This window comes from Melozone crissalis, unplaced genomic scaffold, assembly GCF_028551555.1.
Source record: "Melozone crissalis strain CALT ecotype California unplaced genomic scaffold, PUWL_Pcris_2 ptg000012l_1, whole genome shotgun sequence".
NCBI lineage: Eukaryota > Metazoa > Chordata > Aves > Passeriformes > Passerellidae > Melozone > Melozone crissalis.
This window is the reverse complement of record NW_026535790.1, coordinates 13,812,434-13,829,979: the sequence shown is the minus strand read 5'-3', so window position 1 is coordinate 13,829,979 and position 17,546 is coordinate 13,812,434. Positions and strand designations below refer to the sequence as shown.

General features: G+C 43.0%; 1 protein-coding gene across 2 annotated transcripts in view; it reads right to left on the bottom strand.

Annotated features, from left to right (window-relative positions):
- Window positions 1-2,747: 2,747 nt before the first annotated feature.
- The window catches only part of USP22 (ubiquitin specific peptidase 22), an 88,859-nt gene continuing 74,060 nt past the window's right edge, over window positions 2,748-17,546 (bottom strand). For both annotated transcript variants that reach the window (XM_054270612.1, XM_054270611.1), the window contains 7 exons: window positions 14,465-14,570; window positions 12,063-12,221; window positions 10,568-10,694; window positions 9,132-9,223; window positions 7,632-7,694; window positions 5,653-5,802; window positions 2,748-3,733 (listed from right to left, as the gene is read on the bottom strand). In XM_054270612.1, the coding sequence (XP_054126587.1) occupies window positions 3,691-3,733; window positions 5,653-5,802; window positions 7,632-7,694; window positions 9,132-9,223; window positions 10,568-10,694; window positions 12,063-12,221; window positions 14,465-14,570 (740 nt within the window). In that variant the 3' untranslated portion in view covers window positions 2,748-3,690. The remainder of the gene's footprint in view (window positions 3,734-5,652; window positions 5,803-7,631; window positions 7,695-9,131; window positions 9,224-10,567; window positions 10,695-12,062; window positions 12,222-14,464; window positions 14,571-17,546) is intronic.

Below are 17,546 nucleotides of genomic sequence, written 5' to 3'. Positions count from 1 at the left end.
CAGGAGCTCACCCTGTGTGGCACCAGGAGCCCCAGCTGGCTCAGGAGGTCACTCAGCTCACACCCAGGGCTGGGACAGGGCTGCTCCTCCTGTCACTGTGTGGTGTCTCAAACATTGGGGAAAACTCTCAGCAGAGGCCAAGTCCTGCCCAGACACAAGAGGGGAGCATCCCTCACCATCCCCTCCTTGTGGGAATGGAACTACAATTATCAGCACAGAAAAGGTAACAGAGAGCAACTTGAACAAATTAGCAGGAAAATAACAAACACCCTTAGCTGGAGAACCAAGAGGAATCAGGGGACTTGGGCATTTTACAGCAGCTCTGAAGGATCATACCTGGAGACATCAGTCCCAGTGTTAGAGGGACACCATGAACAGGACACAGCAATTCCAGATGGGATAAGACCAACACATTGGGAATTAAGGGCACTGATTCTGAACAGGATCCCCTGCCCAGGGCTTAACCAATTCTCACATTTCTGCTTTTTCCATCAGGCACCAGCATCAGGCAAAGCTTTATCTCTACTCCAGAGGCTGAGGGACATGAAAATGTAGCTAAAAGCACTTTCTGGCTATTTTTGTGTCCCCTGTAGAGCCGTGTTCACTGCTGGCAGGTAACAGAACACACCCCACCGCGAGCCCGCACGGCTGCACCACTCTTTGTTTCCAGTCATTTCTGCAAATGCCTCCTCCCAACAGACCCAGCTGTGCCGATAGAAAATGTACCTCAAAATAAACAAATCAAGCCCAAAGTGCTCCCCTGGATGAGGAGCTGTCAGTGCTGGCTGTCAGCACTTCAGGGAGCCTTTGCCTCACCCTCCCTTGGGCTGCTCCAGCGTTTTCCTGCAGGCGATGCTGAGGGAGTTCCACGGAGGAACCTCCCGGGAATGATTCAGTGCAGGAGCTGCAGGGCTGAAGGGATGGAGGGGGAGAGAGGGCTGTGTGTGAGAGAAAGCAGCAGGAGGGGTAGGGCTGCTCGTACGCCAGCAGCTGCTCTTCCATTTTTATAGGAAAAGGGAAAATGCTGTCCCCTCCTCTCGGAACCGGCGTGGATTTACTGCTGCTGGAAACAGAACCTGGTGTGACTGGGGCAGGGACACGGGGGGTGGGCTGCTAGGGGGGAGAGGGGGGTAAGAAAAGAATAAAAGATCTTTTAATACCCTCAGAATTCTGCTTTTGAAACCAGAGAGCCTTGAAAGCTCCCCCCGAGAACCATCTGCGCTGGTGCAGCCGCACAGAGCAGGAGCCTCTCCACCAGATGGGCGGGGAGGAAAAATTAAGGGTGATTTATACGGCTGCCTCGGCTGCCTCGGCCCCAAACAATTTGTTCCTGAAGGCTTTAACAAAGCCGGCTGCAGCAGCTCCGCCGGCTGAGCGTGTGCTGTGCAAAACAGAATTCATTAAAAGGGCAGCCAAAGGCTCAGAGCGACAAAGCGAAGGCAGCGCTGGAGTCATCCTCATCATCATCCTCATCCTCCTCGGCGCTTGCCGCGGGGTGGCAGCCCCGCTCCGGCCGGGATGCAGCGCAGCAGCGCTGGGGATGGCAGGGCTGCCTTCCTCCGCAAGCTGCTGCATTATTAACCAGCACGGAGAGCAGCCGCACGGGGCCGTGCTCGCCCGGGGAAGGAGGGGCCCCTCTCCTGCGGCTCCTGCTCAGGAACGCTCGGCTCAGAGCGGGCGGCACCGAGCACAAATGGGAATTAAATTGTGACACAGGCAGAACGCGATGGTCTCGGCAGTGCCGGGCACCCCCGCACCACACCCGAGCTCCTGGGTCTGGCTCGGGATGTTCCATTTGTCCTTCCCTCCTCCGTGCCCTGTCACAGATGTACAAAACCTCCTCGTACTGTTCCAGTCCGTGTGCAAATCAGAAGAATTCCACCTGTTCAGCTGCTCCTGTAAGATGGTAATTTAAAACCCACACTCAGTTCCCTTATTTTGCTGTTTATCAGACTGTGTGTGACACTTGTACCTCATTCTTGGAGCACAGAACGAAAGGCTTCGATCCCTCCCTGCCTTCCCACACTGGCAAAGCTGGGGAATGCCTGGCTGGGGATTTATTCAGAGATTAAAGATCAGAGCGGCTGTGGCTGCCCCTGGATCCCTGCAAGTGTCCAAGGCCAGGCTGGATTGGGCTTGGAGCAACCTGGGAATGTGGAAGGGGCTGGAACAAGATGATCCTGAAAATCCAACCCAAACCATTCTGTGACTTTTGGTGTGACACCAATTCACGCAGTGCCCAGCTGACACTTCACCCTCTCCACACGGGAGAACAAAGCTGGTTTTGCTCTTAGCTCTGTTCTGAAGGTTTCCTCTCCCAGGCTGCAATTCCACCCCCAGCCCAAGCTCCTGAGAGTGAGATCCAGCATGAGCAGCTCCTGCTGGTACCTCCCCACAAGACAGAAGGGGAGGAAAGGCCCCAGAGCCGAGCTGAGAACACCAACACACAGACTGTGCCACTGCTAGAGGAGAAGAGCATGTGAAGAGTTAATCCATGTGGGAGGATACAAGGAACCAATACCAGCCTAGCACATACCAGGAAAATGTGTTGTTTACTTAGAGCACTGCAGAAGGGCTCAATAGCAGCAGATCCATCGCTCAAAGCTGCCCCGGCAGCGACCACTCCCAACAGATGGTACATTTTTCACCACTGAGGTTCTCTCAAGTGTCAGATATATATAAATCCACCTTTGGAAAGCAGCAGGGGGGATAAAAAACCAAACCAAAACCAGCAACAACAAAATAAGCGCTTTTGAGAAATTCAAACTTATTCACAAGATTTAAAAAAAAAACCAACAAAACAAAACCAAAAAGAACCAAGACCACTCTTACAGTATAAACACACCAATTCATTCATTTTTACTGATGGTTGCATTTATGAATTTCATTCTCGTGAAAAAAGGGAATAAAAGGAAAAAATTAAGAAAATAGCTATTTATAGAAAACAAAACAAAAAAGGGCTCAAACAACAGAATCTGTGCTGATGCTTTTGGATGAGCAGTCCGATGGCATTGAACATTACCTGTGCAAGCAGGCATGCTTGAAAACCTGTCTGAGTACTGCAGCTTCAGTCCCACAATCCAGGATTTCTTTTATGGTTGTTGGAAAAAAAAGAGCCTAATAGTTTCATACTGTATTTATTTAATAACTAAAATTCACAAATAAAAAGATACTTGCAAAGTCCTTTAGTTGTCTCATCCCCTCCTCCTCCACTCTACTGCTTTCAGACCCATATGCATAAAAAAATGGGTTTGGATTTTTAATTTTAACTGTTATATGATTGGTCGTTGGAGCTGAAGCACCAAATGGAGAAGATGCTTTATGGAGATGAGGGTAGAATCCTTTGCCTTCCCACACACATTTTTGGAGGAACACAGGAGATGTACCAGTGCCCGGACTCCTCTGCTCCCATTTCCCCCACCCAGAGCATTCCTTTCATTTTATATTTCCTCTGTTAAGTGACTGACTGCAGCCTCTTTTCCCCCTTTCTGTCCTCGTGGGACTGCACACACGTTGGACATTGTTCATTTCTCACTCTCCAGGCTGTGAGTCAGTGTCAAGTAGGTCCTGTTACAGCTCAGTGCGAGTTGGTTTGTAATGGGTCTTTTCATTTCAGGTAGGTTTGTGTGTCGATTCAGAAGGCTTGAGTTGTTTCTTCCTTGTTTACATCTGACAAGCTGCTGGATAAGGCTATTCATACTCCAGGAACTGTTTGTGATAGAACAGCAAATATCTGCAAGAGAGCAGAGGGACAGTGGCAGTTCTGTGCCAAAGCAGATGAGTTTCCATTGATGCAACCATAAGACATGAGGGCTGTTAATTTTGGTTTTCTTTTCAATTTGAGGCGATTCCAGAGATGAGAAGGGGGGAAGCCAGCTGACATAATTTTACCAGCAACTCAGGGAACTGAACAGCTGAACACCAAAGAGGAATCCCATGAGTGCCCCATCCCTGGAAGTGTTCAAGGCCAGGGACAGGGCTTGGAGCAACCTGGGATAGTGGAAGGTGTCCCTGTCCATGGCAGGGGGTTGGAGTGAGATGAGATTTGAGGCCTTTTCTTAGCCAGGCCATTCTATGATTCTATGAAAGAGTCAAATCTTGTAAAATCTACTCAGGACCTGAAAACTCTGGCAGATTGGATTCTGTTGGTGCTCAGACAGGCAGCAACCATTTAACACTGATGTGGCACAAAATAAAGGTGCTTTAAGGTACAGCTGATGCCTCAGAGTCACACTACCAGAGATCAGACCAGGATTACTGCAAACTGCTCCCATTTACTGGAACAGAAGCAAAGTGAAGCAGCAGCCATGTGGGTGAACACTCATGTCCCAGTCATGTATCTGATGTGTCAATCTGCACTCAAATCTGGTGTTTTAAAGGATGAAGTTCTTCCTGACCCCTAATTGCTGTGTGTGTACTGGTACAGCAGGGAGCCCAGCCCCTCAGCAGCCACACAGAACAAGGGGACTGATCTCCACACAACCTTTACCCACCCTGACACAGCCTCAGGGCACTTCTGAGACATTCTAATTGTTATAATTCCATCCAAGCCCTATGGATTCCCTCACAAGATGCAGAGCTACCGTGTCAGCCTTTATCTGAACCAGGGAAATGCATCAAAGCTCCAACCAGCCTTTATGGGCAATAGCTGTGTTGTACATCCTCTCCTCCTTGCCTGTGGCAGGTTCTTCCATGGGCATAACCCCACCTGAGCACCACGCATGTGTTACTGAATTACAACAAACTCATTTCTCTGCTCACCTCAAAGCAGAAGTTCCCTGTCAAGTCATTTAACACTAAAATTCAGGTATTATAGATTTCTGTTTTTACTTCCCGATTGAAGTTTAAAAAAAAGAAAAACGGGGAAAATCTATTAAAAAAATTACAACCTGAACATTGTGCCTGCAGCAATCCTTGAAAATGTCATGAATAATTAAAACAAGAATGGTAAAGACTTATCTCTGCAGTACCAAGTCCACAGTGGAAAATGCAAAATGAAGACTTCAGATTTTAAGTTGCTTTTTTCTTGGAACATACACCAGTCCCCAGTGCTTCCCTCAAATAAGGAACATCACGGTGCTTCCTTGAAAGATACTGCTCTGTCCTCCCAAAGCTTGTATAATATAAATATCAGAAGCCATAATGTCAATCTGAGATTAATTTAAAGCCATGAGCTAAGGAACAGCTCATGTTCTCTACCTGCCTCTCATAGAGCCTTGCTATTCTGGGTCACAGCACTTCCTCAATGGCTTTTCTTCCAATCTTTTACACTCATCATAATCCAAAGGTTCTGCAGGCACAGACTGGATTGTGTCAGAGGTAAGCACTGCTCCTGCACTGGCTGATCACATCACTTTGGTTTTCAGAATCCCTTCCATGAGCAGGAGTTTGGACATGAGCAGCAGTTCCAGACATTGCAGTCACCTGATGTCCCTTGTCCTTCCCCTTCCTTTCCTTCAGCAAATCCAGGGTAATAAAGCAATCATGGATAAATGTAACTGTGCAGCCTCCATGCCGAAGCACTGAGCATTACAGGGGATATTCAAGAGAGAAATTAGCCTTCTCTATGATTTAAAAGGGTTTTTTTAAGTAAGGAAAACCCAACAAAGGTGAAAGTTTGCCTTCTTTTCCCCTTCCCAGGGCACCACTTACCCTTCACTGTCTAGTACATCCTTAATGCTTGCCTTGGTGATAATGGCATCATCACACTTGAACCACTGGTCCTTGTGCTGCCTGATGAAGCTGGTATAGTGCCCACTCTCCAAGGTTCCCTGGTGATTAACTACTGCAAACAAGGAATACCTGGGACAGAAAACAAACCATCAACATGTGCATCAAAAGGGGGAAAGAACAGACATTTCAGACAGGCAGAAACCTTTGTTCATAAGCACACATAGCAATGGTAAAGGATCTGATCCACCATAAAACAGCAGCTCTAACACTAGTTGGGAAGAGGGTGGCCTTGCCCAGGGAAAAAAAGAAACATTTTTCTTTTCCTGTCTTGCTATTTATGCAACTCTCCAGTTTGGTAATCACTGTCAGCTTTACCAATACTGGCTACCAAATTTGCTTCTAAAATAGATCAATAATGGTGCATTCCTGAAGAGGAACACTGATTACCCAGTCTGACCTTCTACTTCCCTGATTTACTCTAGTGAACCAGAAAAAAATGCATCTGAGGTATGGGAAGGAGGTAATCTTAGATATTTCTAATGATAAACTGCTGAACTGATTAACTGCCCTTAATCTGCAAAGCCTGTACTTATTTTGAAATACTGAATATATTCAGCCTCAACTTCCAGCTCTCAGATGCTGCTGTGCATTTGCCTGAAAACTTGCAGGCCCACCTCTGTTCCAAAAAAGATACTGATAAGCAAGTTGCTCTTATTTTTTTTTCCCTTCTCTTTTTTTAAAAGTGCAAGACTGAAGTCTTTGGCTCTTTTGTTCTAAGGTAAGATTTTGTTTCCAGTCTTAAATACACTAGTGGCTCTTTTTCAAGCATTTTCCACTCTCTTTAACTCTTTCATAAAATGCTGCCCTCACACTTTGTGTGTGACACAAGCACAGCTGAATAATGGTAAAATAATCTCTCTAATCTCACTTGATATTGTCCTACTCAAGTTGAAAATTCACAGAACTCTTTGACACAGTGGTGCCACAACAAGGCACCTATTCACTGACTGCCTACAGAGCCACTGATTTAGAGCCACCCTCTCTAGGGAAGCCCTTGAATCCATCTGGGATGGACAGCACACTTCAGTCCCAGCTGGAGCCTTCTGACATTGCCCCAGCCCTTCCCAGGCACCCAGATCCCTGAGGAGAAGTCTCTGCTCTCATTACCTAAATCTGCTTAATTTTCAACAATTTCTCCAAGTTAAGGCATGTGCAAACCACAAAAGTGATCAGCTGTGTTACCTTCAGACCTTTTCTAGCCCTACATCTAATGACTCCAGCTGTAGGCCCACACAACACCTGCATGGTGACACCTGCACTAAGACCTGGTTAGTTTGATTTTACATCTTTGTGTGATTTCAGTTTCTTACTGAAACTTTTAGTGGCAAATCAAGTGTCTTGAATTTAAATACACAACAGCAGCAATGAAAATTGTAATCTTATTTAACTGAAGAGGTAAGGTTTGTGTGACCATTTCTATTCCCATAAAGTAATGGACACTGGTTTCAATTACACCCCCTTTACTTTCTTAAGCAAGGCCCACACCAGTCCATCATTTATTCTGACTGGAATCAATATCTGCCCAGTAGACCCCAGGATTACTGGGATCACCTACTCCTGACTTTGAGTGTCAGTGTTCTAATTACTTTCTTTGGTCCTCTGGAACTCCCTTTGCCATTGCAATAGGAAGAGGAATATTTCAAGGTAACACCCATCCCTTGTAACAAACATTGTGACCACAGCATTTCATTTTGCCCACAAACTATTTGAGGGTCTCACCCTCAGCTCTGGAACAGAAGGGCAGGAGCTGCAGTGAGTGAAGCTTTGCTTTGCAACGTTCCAGACTTACTGTGCTGTCAGATATGGAAATGCACTGGCACTGCAGGGTATAAAGCAACACTATCTCCTTCTAGAAGGCAATACCTTTCACAACAGGAGGCATGGAATGTACCACTTACTTATTATCATTGTTTAGACTATCCGTCGGCTGCTGGTACTGCCCGTTCATTCTGCTCTCTTTACTGCAACACACACACACACAAAAATCCAGTCACTTAAAGCAGTGGCTCCCCAAACCCAGGAAATTGCTCTGACATGACACACAGCCTGTTTTCTGAATCCAGGTTCTTATTCCAGCTGAGCAGCAAAGGGCTGATTAGGATGCTAAAGATGCTTTATTTGCTCTCACAGCAGTGCTACATCACAAACACCATTTCTCCTCCTGGTCAAGGCTCCAGTGCTGCAGACACACATCTGTTTACGTCAAATGTTTTATCCAAAAAGCTTCGAAACAGGTTAAGAAAAGATTTGTATTTGAAACCCGGGAAATTATCTAATTACATCAATCCTTTATCTTGTAATGGGTCAATCATCTTGGCTCTGACTTCTGAATTCATTTTGTGTTTTGACAGCAGCAATAGGATTATGCTGTTGATTTCCTAGCTGGTGAAATTCAGAGTACTGAGTTATGCCTGCTGATTATCCCATCTCTATTCCATTATGCTGGATACCTTTCATCAGCAGAGCCTGTTCAATCCAGGGAGAATTCACCACAGAGGAACAAGGAAGTCTCAGGAATATATTGGAATAAACCATATATTCTTAATATAACAGTATTTAACAGAGCTTCAGGGCTCTTCTTTCTCTCTTGGTAGAAGCATCTACTTTCTTTCCTGGGTAATAAGGAGTGCAGGCAAAGCTTGGAATTATAAGTAAAATTTCAGCATCAAACAGAGTCTCTCTGTTAAGAGATACCATGGTTTGGGGCTTTCTGCACTGCTTCAGATATAAATTAAATCTGAATATCCTCTTGCATATTTGCATGAATGTCTGACAAATACTTTTTAATTAAGCTGATAAAATTCCTTTCATAAAGGTGCATTTATATAAATGCCACATCTTCCACAAACTTGGGATGTGGGAGAAGTCTTGCTGTTCCTATTTTAATCTGGACTATGTTTTTGCTTCTTGCAGCATTCTCTAAACAGAAGCTGAAGGTACTAAACAAAAACCCCCAGATTTGCTTATGTGCAGGAATAAAAAGGAAGGATTTTTGTAACTTCAGGAATACTGGTGAGGGATTAGGCTGGCTCTGTTCTGGCCAACTGCACAGGATGGCAGGTGGGTGGGCACGGAGGGGATGGGACCAAAGCAGGGATCTGAAGGCAGGATGGAGCTGGGTCTATAAATTGAACAGGCAACAGAAACATAACACACATTAATTAAAGAACCCCACCACAATGTTTAAATATAAATCCTTTTCAGGCACATGAAACTGAACAGTTTATCTAAAAATGGCTTTAGACAGGCTACAGCTTCCACAGAGAAGCTCATGGCACAAGTGGCACCACAGACTCTGTTCTGTACCCTCAGGAATGTTCCTTGGTTTGTGCTGCACGTGTGTGAGGTGGGAACCAGTTCTGCTCAGCTCTGTGGGGGGTTCTGGGCTGGGAACCCACCTGGAAGCCATGAAAGGTGTCATGTCCAGCTCCAGGGGAAACGAGACATACGTAGTGATCTTCCGCCTCAGTTTGGCTGAGTGTTCAAACCGCTGCAGGCAAAGGCAAGAGGTTTCTTCTTTAGAGAAAGGGTAAATTTTATCTCTTTTATAAATGTCCTAAGCTTAGAAACAATAACATGAAAGGACATTAGCAGTCACTAGGCAGGGACAGCCCCAGAGTTTTCTTACCAGCTCTGTGGGAATGTCCATGTAAATAACAACACATTTCTAACGCGGAAAAAACCCATCATTTGTGGGCTCAATGTTAACACAGTATTAATTAGATTATTTACCTTGATATCTATGCATACAAGCCTATTCCCACCTGACATCAAAGAAAAAACATATTAAACAAGGAGAGCACACAGAGCCTTTACCCAAAGCAGTGTTCATTTGCACCAGGGCTATTCAAACCCATGGCTGCTGCCTACCCTGGCTCACAGAACTTGTGATAACAGAGTTTGCCTTCAGATTCACACACTGAATCCATCCATCCTATCATCTCAGGTGACAGGAGTCAAGCCTACATAGGAATACTCATTCAGATTAAGGCAAAAAATGGAATATGCTAAAAAAAAAAAAAAAAAAAAGCCTTGTGCCTCAGCCAAAAGGGGCCTGCAATACCCACTACCCTCTCCTCATCTCCTTCACTGAACATTAAATTGGATCAGGAACAAATACCAGAAAGAGATGAATGAGTTTCTATATAAAGGCAGCTTCCCTTTCCATTTCTCAGAATTTTTTCTCTATTTACACTTCAAGTTAATTATTTTTCAATTGTGATACTGTAACAATTCCCTAGCAACAGATCCAGATGTGAAAAGCTGAGATTTCTGTAATTCTTATCTTTTGTGTTTCTCTCTTGCGTTAACACACAAAATGAAATTTGCATTTTGCATAGACAGGACAACACAATTACTTAGGAAAAGTAATTTATTTCCCAAAAAATCTTCAGTCATTTAGAATAAGACAAGTACTGAACTAAGTATAGGAAAGGAGTGGAGCACATTCACCTTGATTTGCCTCAGAACTTTTCCATGCTTTCCCTTCAATACAGTGGCAATCTTGCAGTGAAAGTGTAAAACTTTTACCATGTAGGATGAGGGGGTGTAACTGGAGATTGGTTTCTGTGCTGGTTCAGCTTTTGGACCAGCCTTCCATTCTGTCTCTAGATTCAAGCTGGTTAAGCTCCCCCAGACACACTGCAAGGCTACATCAGAGATAATGTAACACTATCTTAATAGAAAACCTAGCTGGCAAGGCAAGATGTTCTTTGTATTAATTTATATAATAAAAGTTTAGTCAGTGAAAGCCAGAAGACATGTCCAGGAATTCAGCTCATCCTCTCAGAGAGGAAATCACATCCTCTGCTCTGTTGGCCCCCTGTGAACTTACTTTGAGATGAAAACAGGCCACAATGGGTAACTTCTTCATAGTGAGTTGTTTGGTAGATTCTTGGTAGCTATGGCAACCACTACATTTGATTTTGGCACTGCTTCCTAGATGTTCTGGCCTTGTAAACCTAAAAAAATAATGAAAAGCAAAGGAATACACAAAACAATCAGATGGTTTTTGACATGTGCTGGAAACGCTTTCACTTGTGGGTCACTGGCATCACAAGAGACAAGAGTCAGTGGGTTTTATGTAATTTTGGAAAAACCTGCAATCAAACCAGAATAATGTAAAGTGCCATGGCTCAGATATCCAAATGTGACATGGATCATTGCTCTGACTTGCACTGAAGTGAATCAGTGGCTGAGAAAGGAGCTCAGTGTCAGTTCATCTCCTACAGCAGAGCAGCTCATTTTCATACAGAAAGCAATGAAAGATCTTTTGTTTTCAAACCCAAAAACATTGATATGGAAGACACTCTTCTGCAACACACTATCCTACCTTGTAGCCCTCCAGGGCTGGGATCAAAGCTCTGAGTTGGAAAGGCCTGTAAACACAAAGTTCTTTTGAAAATACAGATACCCTTCTAAAAAACCTTTGTTGACAAAAATCTCTTTCAAAATTTTCAGACAGAACTGCTCAAAGGAGCCATGGGAAGAAACCATTAGGGAACAGGGAAGTGCTCACAGAAAATGGACTACCTCAATGTTCTCACTACAAACGAAAGCAAAATCCCTCATTTCCAGAAACTCAGCACATAAAGGCCAGGACCATGGACTTTTCTTTCTCAGTCCTTTCCCTCAAGTTTAGATTTTCAAAAAGCAAACCAACCATTTTAGTTTTTAGGAACATAAGACAATTGTGGCCTCCTCTGTTCTGAAACCAATTGAAGACGGGGAATGGGAGTTCTACCAAGGATTCATTTGTCATATTTGCATTGAAAAGGTAGAAAGGTCAGAACGAGGAAGACTTCATTTACTTCCTCATTTTGGGACTCCCTCCCCATGAAAGGGACCATGGACCCATTTCAAGGAGCAAACTGCACATGCTTAATAGCTTTTGACCTAATTACCATATGAAATGGAGAATGGGATGTACCAAAGTTATGAATATGGATTTGTATTTTGGGTATTCAATACTTGCATAGATAAAAGGACTCTGTAATCAGCTGTAAATTGGGGTGTGTATTTGGGAGCTATCCCACAATAAACACACACTTTCTAACTTTAAACTGTTAGAGAATTTTTGGATATCGGTCTAGATGAATATCCATATTGGGAATGGGATGTACCAAAGTTATGAATATGCATTTGTATTTTGGGTATTCAGTTATTGTATGGATAAAAAGCCTCTGTAATCACCTCTAAATTGTGGTGTGTATTCAGGAGTTATCTCACAATAAACAAACACTTTCTAACTTTAAACTGTTGGAGAGGTTTTGTCTGTCACAGCTGGATATCAGTACCAGATCAATATCCATATTTTAATCAATCAATACCTTCTCAAGCAGTCTGTGAGGGTGGTGGTGCCCGACACGTGGCTTTCCCCGTTGACCACGCTGCCATCGCTGCCCGGACTCAGCGGCCAGAAGGGGGTGGAGGAGCCTGGCAGATCCAAACTGATGTCCCAGAACGGGTCTATCGTCGTGGAAACGCCACTGGGGGGGGACACAAATGGTTCCACACATGTCACCATCACATTTTCTGAAAAATCTCTTTGCCAGGATTTTGCTCCTGGGAAGCTGAGAAGCCTCAGAGAAAAATGGAAACAATAATTATCTGAATCACTTATCCTGCGTTTTGCTGCTTTGGAATGTGGTTGGAGACTGTTTATTCAACATGTGAATTATCTTGATTTAATGATCAATCACTGTCCAGCTGTATCAGGGCTCTGGAGAGAGTTACAAGTTTTTCATTATTATCTTTTAGCCTTCTATCTGTATCCTTTCTCTATTCTTTAGTATAGCATAGTGTAGCATTCTTTAATATAATATAATATAGATCATAAAATACTACATTAGCCTTCTAAGAACATGGAGTCAGATTCATCACTTTTGTTCCTCCCCACGTTGGGGGCCCCAGAAAATACCACATACACAACTTTAAAGGAAGCCAAAAGAACAGTTTCTCTCTCACTTTGGGGTGCACTCCAGGTGCTTAATTTTAAGGACTTGGGGATCTCCATCACCCCTAGAGGGCACTCAGAGATGACAGAAAATAGAGCTGCTCCTGAGTGTTTGCCCACAATGGATCGTTTCCCTGCATATTTAAAAGCTGTATGTTTGGGGAAATGTAGGTGATGTATTAAATGCAAAATAAAAGTATTTAAGACATTCTGCCGCTCACTGGAGCCCTGAGACTCAAAGCATTGATGCTCTGAGACAGAGGCACCACTGACCAGTATAAACCAGTTAACATCTGTGGCAACAGCTACATGCCATCCAACTAGTTTACAAGCTGGTTGGTCTTGTCTGCTCAAGACATGGAAGATGGTGCTTGAGGCTACCTCAAAAAAGACGCTTTAAAAATACTCTTGCTGTCCAGCAGTGCACTGAATTCAGATTTGCAGCTCCTCTCAGCATCTCCTACAGCCTTAGGGATTTTAGAGGCCAAAGAGTAACTGTACCAAGCAGCAGCTCGTGTTCTCCATCATCAGAGTTCTCTAAAGACAGCTGAAGACAAGTTAACAGCCAGACTGTGGAAAAAGCTGCTCAAAATTTTAACTGCTATTGATTCAAATCTTTTCTTCCAGCATCCACATTTCAAAGAGAACTTCAGGGGTTTAGGCTTCTTGTTATGTTTATTTTTGAGTTTTCTCTTCCCCTAAAACCAGTGTCTTTCAATCTGCAATTTCATTAAGCCTTCAATATTCTGCCTTTTCCCTCTGCTTCATTTGTGCAGAAGTTGTCAATTTCAAAAGGAAACTTCTTTTGTCAAAGTTCCATCAATGTTAATATTGTGTCATAACAAATCAAGCTTTGCATTATCACATAAGGATTCTGTGGCTCTACCAGGCAAAGAACAAAATTTCCTATGTTTTCCTTACAGTAAATCTTTTGCAAATCCCTCCAGGAAACTGAGAATAAAAGCAGATTCAAACAAGCCCAGCCCATGTGCAGGACAGCAAGAATGTGAGGCAGAACAAAAAACAAGAACTCTGACTTCTGCACTATGGCAACACCAAACATCTCCAAAGAGAAGTCAATTTGTTCCAGTACAGAGTAGGACAATAAATACATTTTTCCATACTCTTGTAAAGGCTTTTTTTTTTTCTGGTACCTGAGATTATATTAGGCGTCACCCTCTTTGAAACCTCTCCTGATAAAACATGAGGCTCCTGACTGAAAGAAAATGTGGAAATGTGATTCTATATCAGAATTTTCTTCAAATGCATTTGCAATGATGTATTTTGAAATTCCAAGAGATCTTGGAAGTATTTTCTTTATGAACTTGGAAAAAAACCCACCTTTTCCAGACTAGTAAAAGGTTTGTGTGCATAAGCTTGCAGTACTTACCGGACAGCTTTTTAGGTATGTCTTAATACCTGGCAGTTAACTGGTATCTGATTGCATTTAGCTGTCAGAATTATAGAATTAGAGAATCCCAGAATGGTTTGGTTGAAGAGACCTTAAACATCATCTCATTTCATCCCTTGCCATGGGCAGGGACGCCTTGCACTAGACCAGGCTGCTCAGAGCTGCAGCCTGGCACTGAACTCTGCCAGGGATGGGGCAGCCACAGCTGCTCTGGGAAATCTGTGCTGGTGCCTCAGGGTGCTGCACTACCACAGTTCTTGTCTTTCTGGAGTTCTGCCAGTATTTATTGGTGTTCAACAGAGGAAAGGCTCAGTGCACTGCAGGAGGGGTGCAAGTTTGAATCAGGATCAGGAGAAGTGACTTACTGGCAGACTTGACAGGTAACATCCGACTGCAGTCCACCTGTGAAGATTTGGTCTATGATGCAGTTACAGTGGTTGGGGTTGTTGGCCTTCTTCCCATTATCATCACCTGCAGGAATGCAAACACAGGCTCAGAAGTCAAAACTCCTCTGAGGGAACAGTGGTTTGTCTTGGACTGCGTCTCCAGTAACTGTTTCTAACTCAAACTTATACTGCAAGTTCACAAGGATAACACAGAACCCTGAAGAAGTCGTGCATTGAAGAAAACAAGATTGGAATTCCTTGAAAAATATAGAAGATAACCAAAAGTTGACTAAATGTAGAGGTGAAGCTTTAAGCCATAGCAGTTCTTAGCCAAACCCTTGCTCTGGGTATCTCCCTTTACAGAGGTTTGCTTTCCACTGCCTGGCAAAAAGATCAGCTCCTAAGACAAGGGAGTTACCAAGGTGGTTCATGAAAATTGATATTTAAATTTCACACCAGCAAATGCTACATTTTTACTTCTATCCCAGTCAAATTCTGTGAGTAGAATGAGGGGAGAAGGTTTGTTAAGAGCCCTTCATCCCCAGCCCAATGCCTCCATCAATGTGCACCTTCCATGCAAGTTTTCATCAGTACGAAAATGAAAAATGTCCTTTTCTGAAGGGAGGAGGTAATGCTGTGTCCTGCTCCAGCTTCTCCAGAAGCAGAACACATGGCAGTGAACATATTCCCATCTCTGAGGCATCACACACTGTCACTGCAGGTCCCAGGAGGAAAGTGTCATTTTTAGGACTTGAGTGCTGAGATAAGCCAATTCAACTTTCTCACAATAACCAGAGTATTAAATAACCAGAGTATTCAACACTTCTGCACACAGTTCTCACCTTCCAAGCCCTCTCCCTCCATTCCCCAAGCTGAAGTAGGAATGACAACCTTTTCCTTGGGTTTCCAGACTGTCCACTGCTTATTTTGCTTGGGCAGGACAGATGCAACTGGGCTTGCTTTGCAATCAGAAATGCACACACCAACTACTACATAGCACCAGCTAATTATTTTTTAAATACATCTCAAGATGTTTTTCCATCTCCTTCAACAGCAACTGCTACAACAGAATTAAGTTTGGAGAGGTTTCCCAGAGTATTTAACTTACTGGGAAGTATTTGATTTCTGAAACTGAAATGCTACAATTGAAATACTGAAATACTCCTCAAATCTCTGCTACTTCTCAAAACCAATTATTTTCTACTCAAGAATGTCCAAAAAAAAAACACCTGAAGAAATGAAAAGTTTTTAAAAGCAGGGCAATAGACTGTTTTCATGTATTTAAAGTGCTCTAGCTGGAGTTTTCTTGTAGTAGGAACAGATAGAATTTTTTTTTTTCAATGAAGCTTTAGAATTATGCTGAAAAGTATTATATAATGATCTGGCAAAGGTTCCACTGGATACTAAGTGTGGAAAAGCAGTCATAGGTGATACCTACTAAGCTGCAATAGGCCACTTGAGTTAATTAGATTCTAAATGCCTCAGGAAAGTTCTCCCTCAGCTGCCAGATTTAGGCTTTAGAAACTTTTGTTTGAATTGCCAAGAAAAGCACATTGTTTCCTTAAAAAGAGTCTTGAAGAAAATGCTCTAAAATTAGATTTCAAGTGTATGAGGTTCAAGTTGGGGGTTATCACACCCGGTCTGAGGTGTTTCTTGATGGGAATTTCAGCTAAATCTCACTGAACTTAAGAGCTTTTAAAGGGCTCAATTATGCTAAGCTAATGAAGAAGGCATACAGGATAGAGACTGGGCAAGGCATCCTTCACCTACAGAAAAAGCTTCACTTATATTCACAAGCATTAAAGAAAAAAAAAATTCAAAATAGAATTAACTGGGTTTTAGTCAAAGCTCCACTTTTCCTTTTTAAAGAGCTACCACATCCTTGTAATCTCCCCATTTCAAACATTGTCTCTGCTTTGTTTTGAGGGGGCAGGAGGAGGAAAGCAGTGCTGAGAGCTTTTCCCTGGATCACAGGTACCATCCCAGCTGGACACCTTCAGCAGACAGGCATTTCCTCCCACAGAGAGAACTGAGCTCTCCCTTTTCAATTACACAAGTCAATTAGGATCAGTGATGAGAGGGTCTCAAATGAATATCCTGCAAGCTTGTTCCCAGCAAAACAGAAGGGTATTACCCACTCAACGTTATTTCCCATGACATTTGGTTGGAGAGGAGGGAAAAAAGAGTAAGATTACCACCTACACACACTTGTCAATATGGAACAGATGCTGAGGGGAGGTATATTATGCAGCTGAGAACTAGAAGCTGCTAGATTGTTGTGCTCAAGTTAAGGTTCCCTTCAACATTTCTGTCTCCCAAATGAGGTTTTAATTTCACATATTTTTTTGGGGTTTAAATCCAGTCCAGGGAAATCAGCAGCTTTTAAGAATGGTCAGCACAGGACTAAAAGCAAACTTAAAAATACATCAATGTACATATTAATGTGATTATGAGAATGGCTGAAAATTGAGTTTAGGAGTTTGCACTCAAATTAAATGCAACTCTCAAAAAACCCCACACAGGTTACTTCTGTGTCTGTGAAATAACTAAGCATGTTTATCTATTTCAAAATAGACATTTAATATGCCAGTAAAAGTAAATAATACACAGAAACAGTAAAAACAGCTTAAAAATACACAACTTTTTAAGACTGCTTTTGGTTTTGATATAAAAATACAAGTTTTGCCTCCATCTTTCATTCTGTATGTTAAATGAGAAATGGGAAGTCAGGAATTGTCAGATTTTAAAAAAGGTATTTATCAAAACAAGACATTAATGTTAATATTTCTGCTTTGCTTTGGTCCCTGGTGTTCTGAACAAGTGCTTGTTATTTCTGACAAAGCAGTGTACACACAAATCTATATGGATCAGAGCAGATGACACGTTTCACAAGCATATGCTCTATCAATTCCTAAGAATATCATACAGAATTCACAGAGCAGGGCAGTGTTTTCCTCCCAAATCTCAGTACACCATTCTTTTTCTGCCTTCAGATTTGTTTTGCAGCACTCCTTATTAAAGGTGAATGCAAAATGCTTCAAGAAATCCAAATAAATGAAGA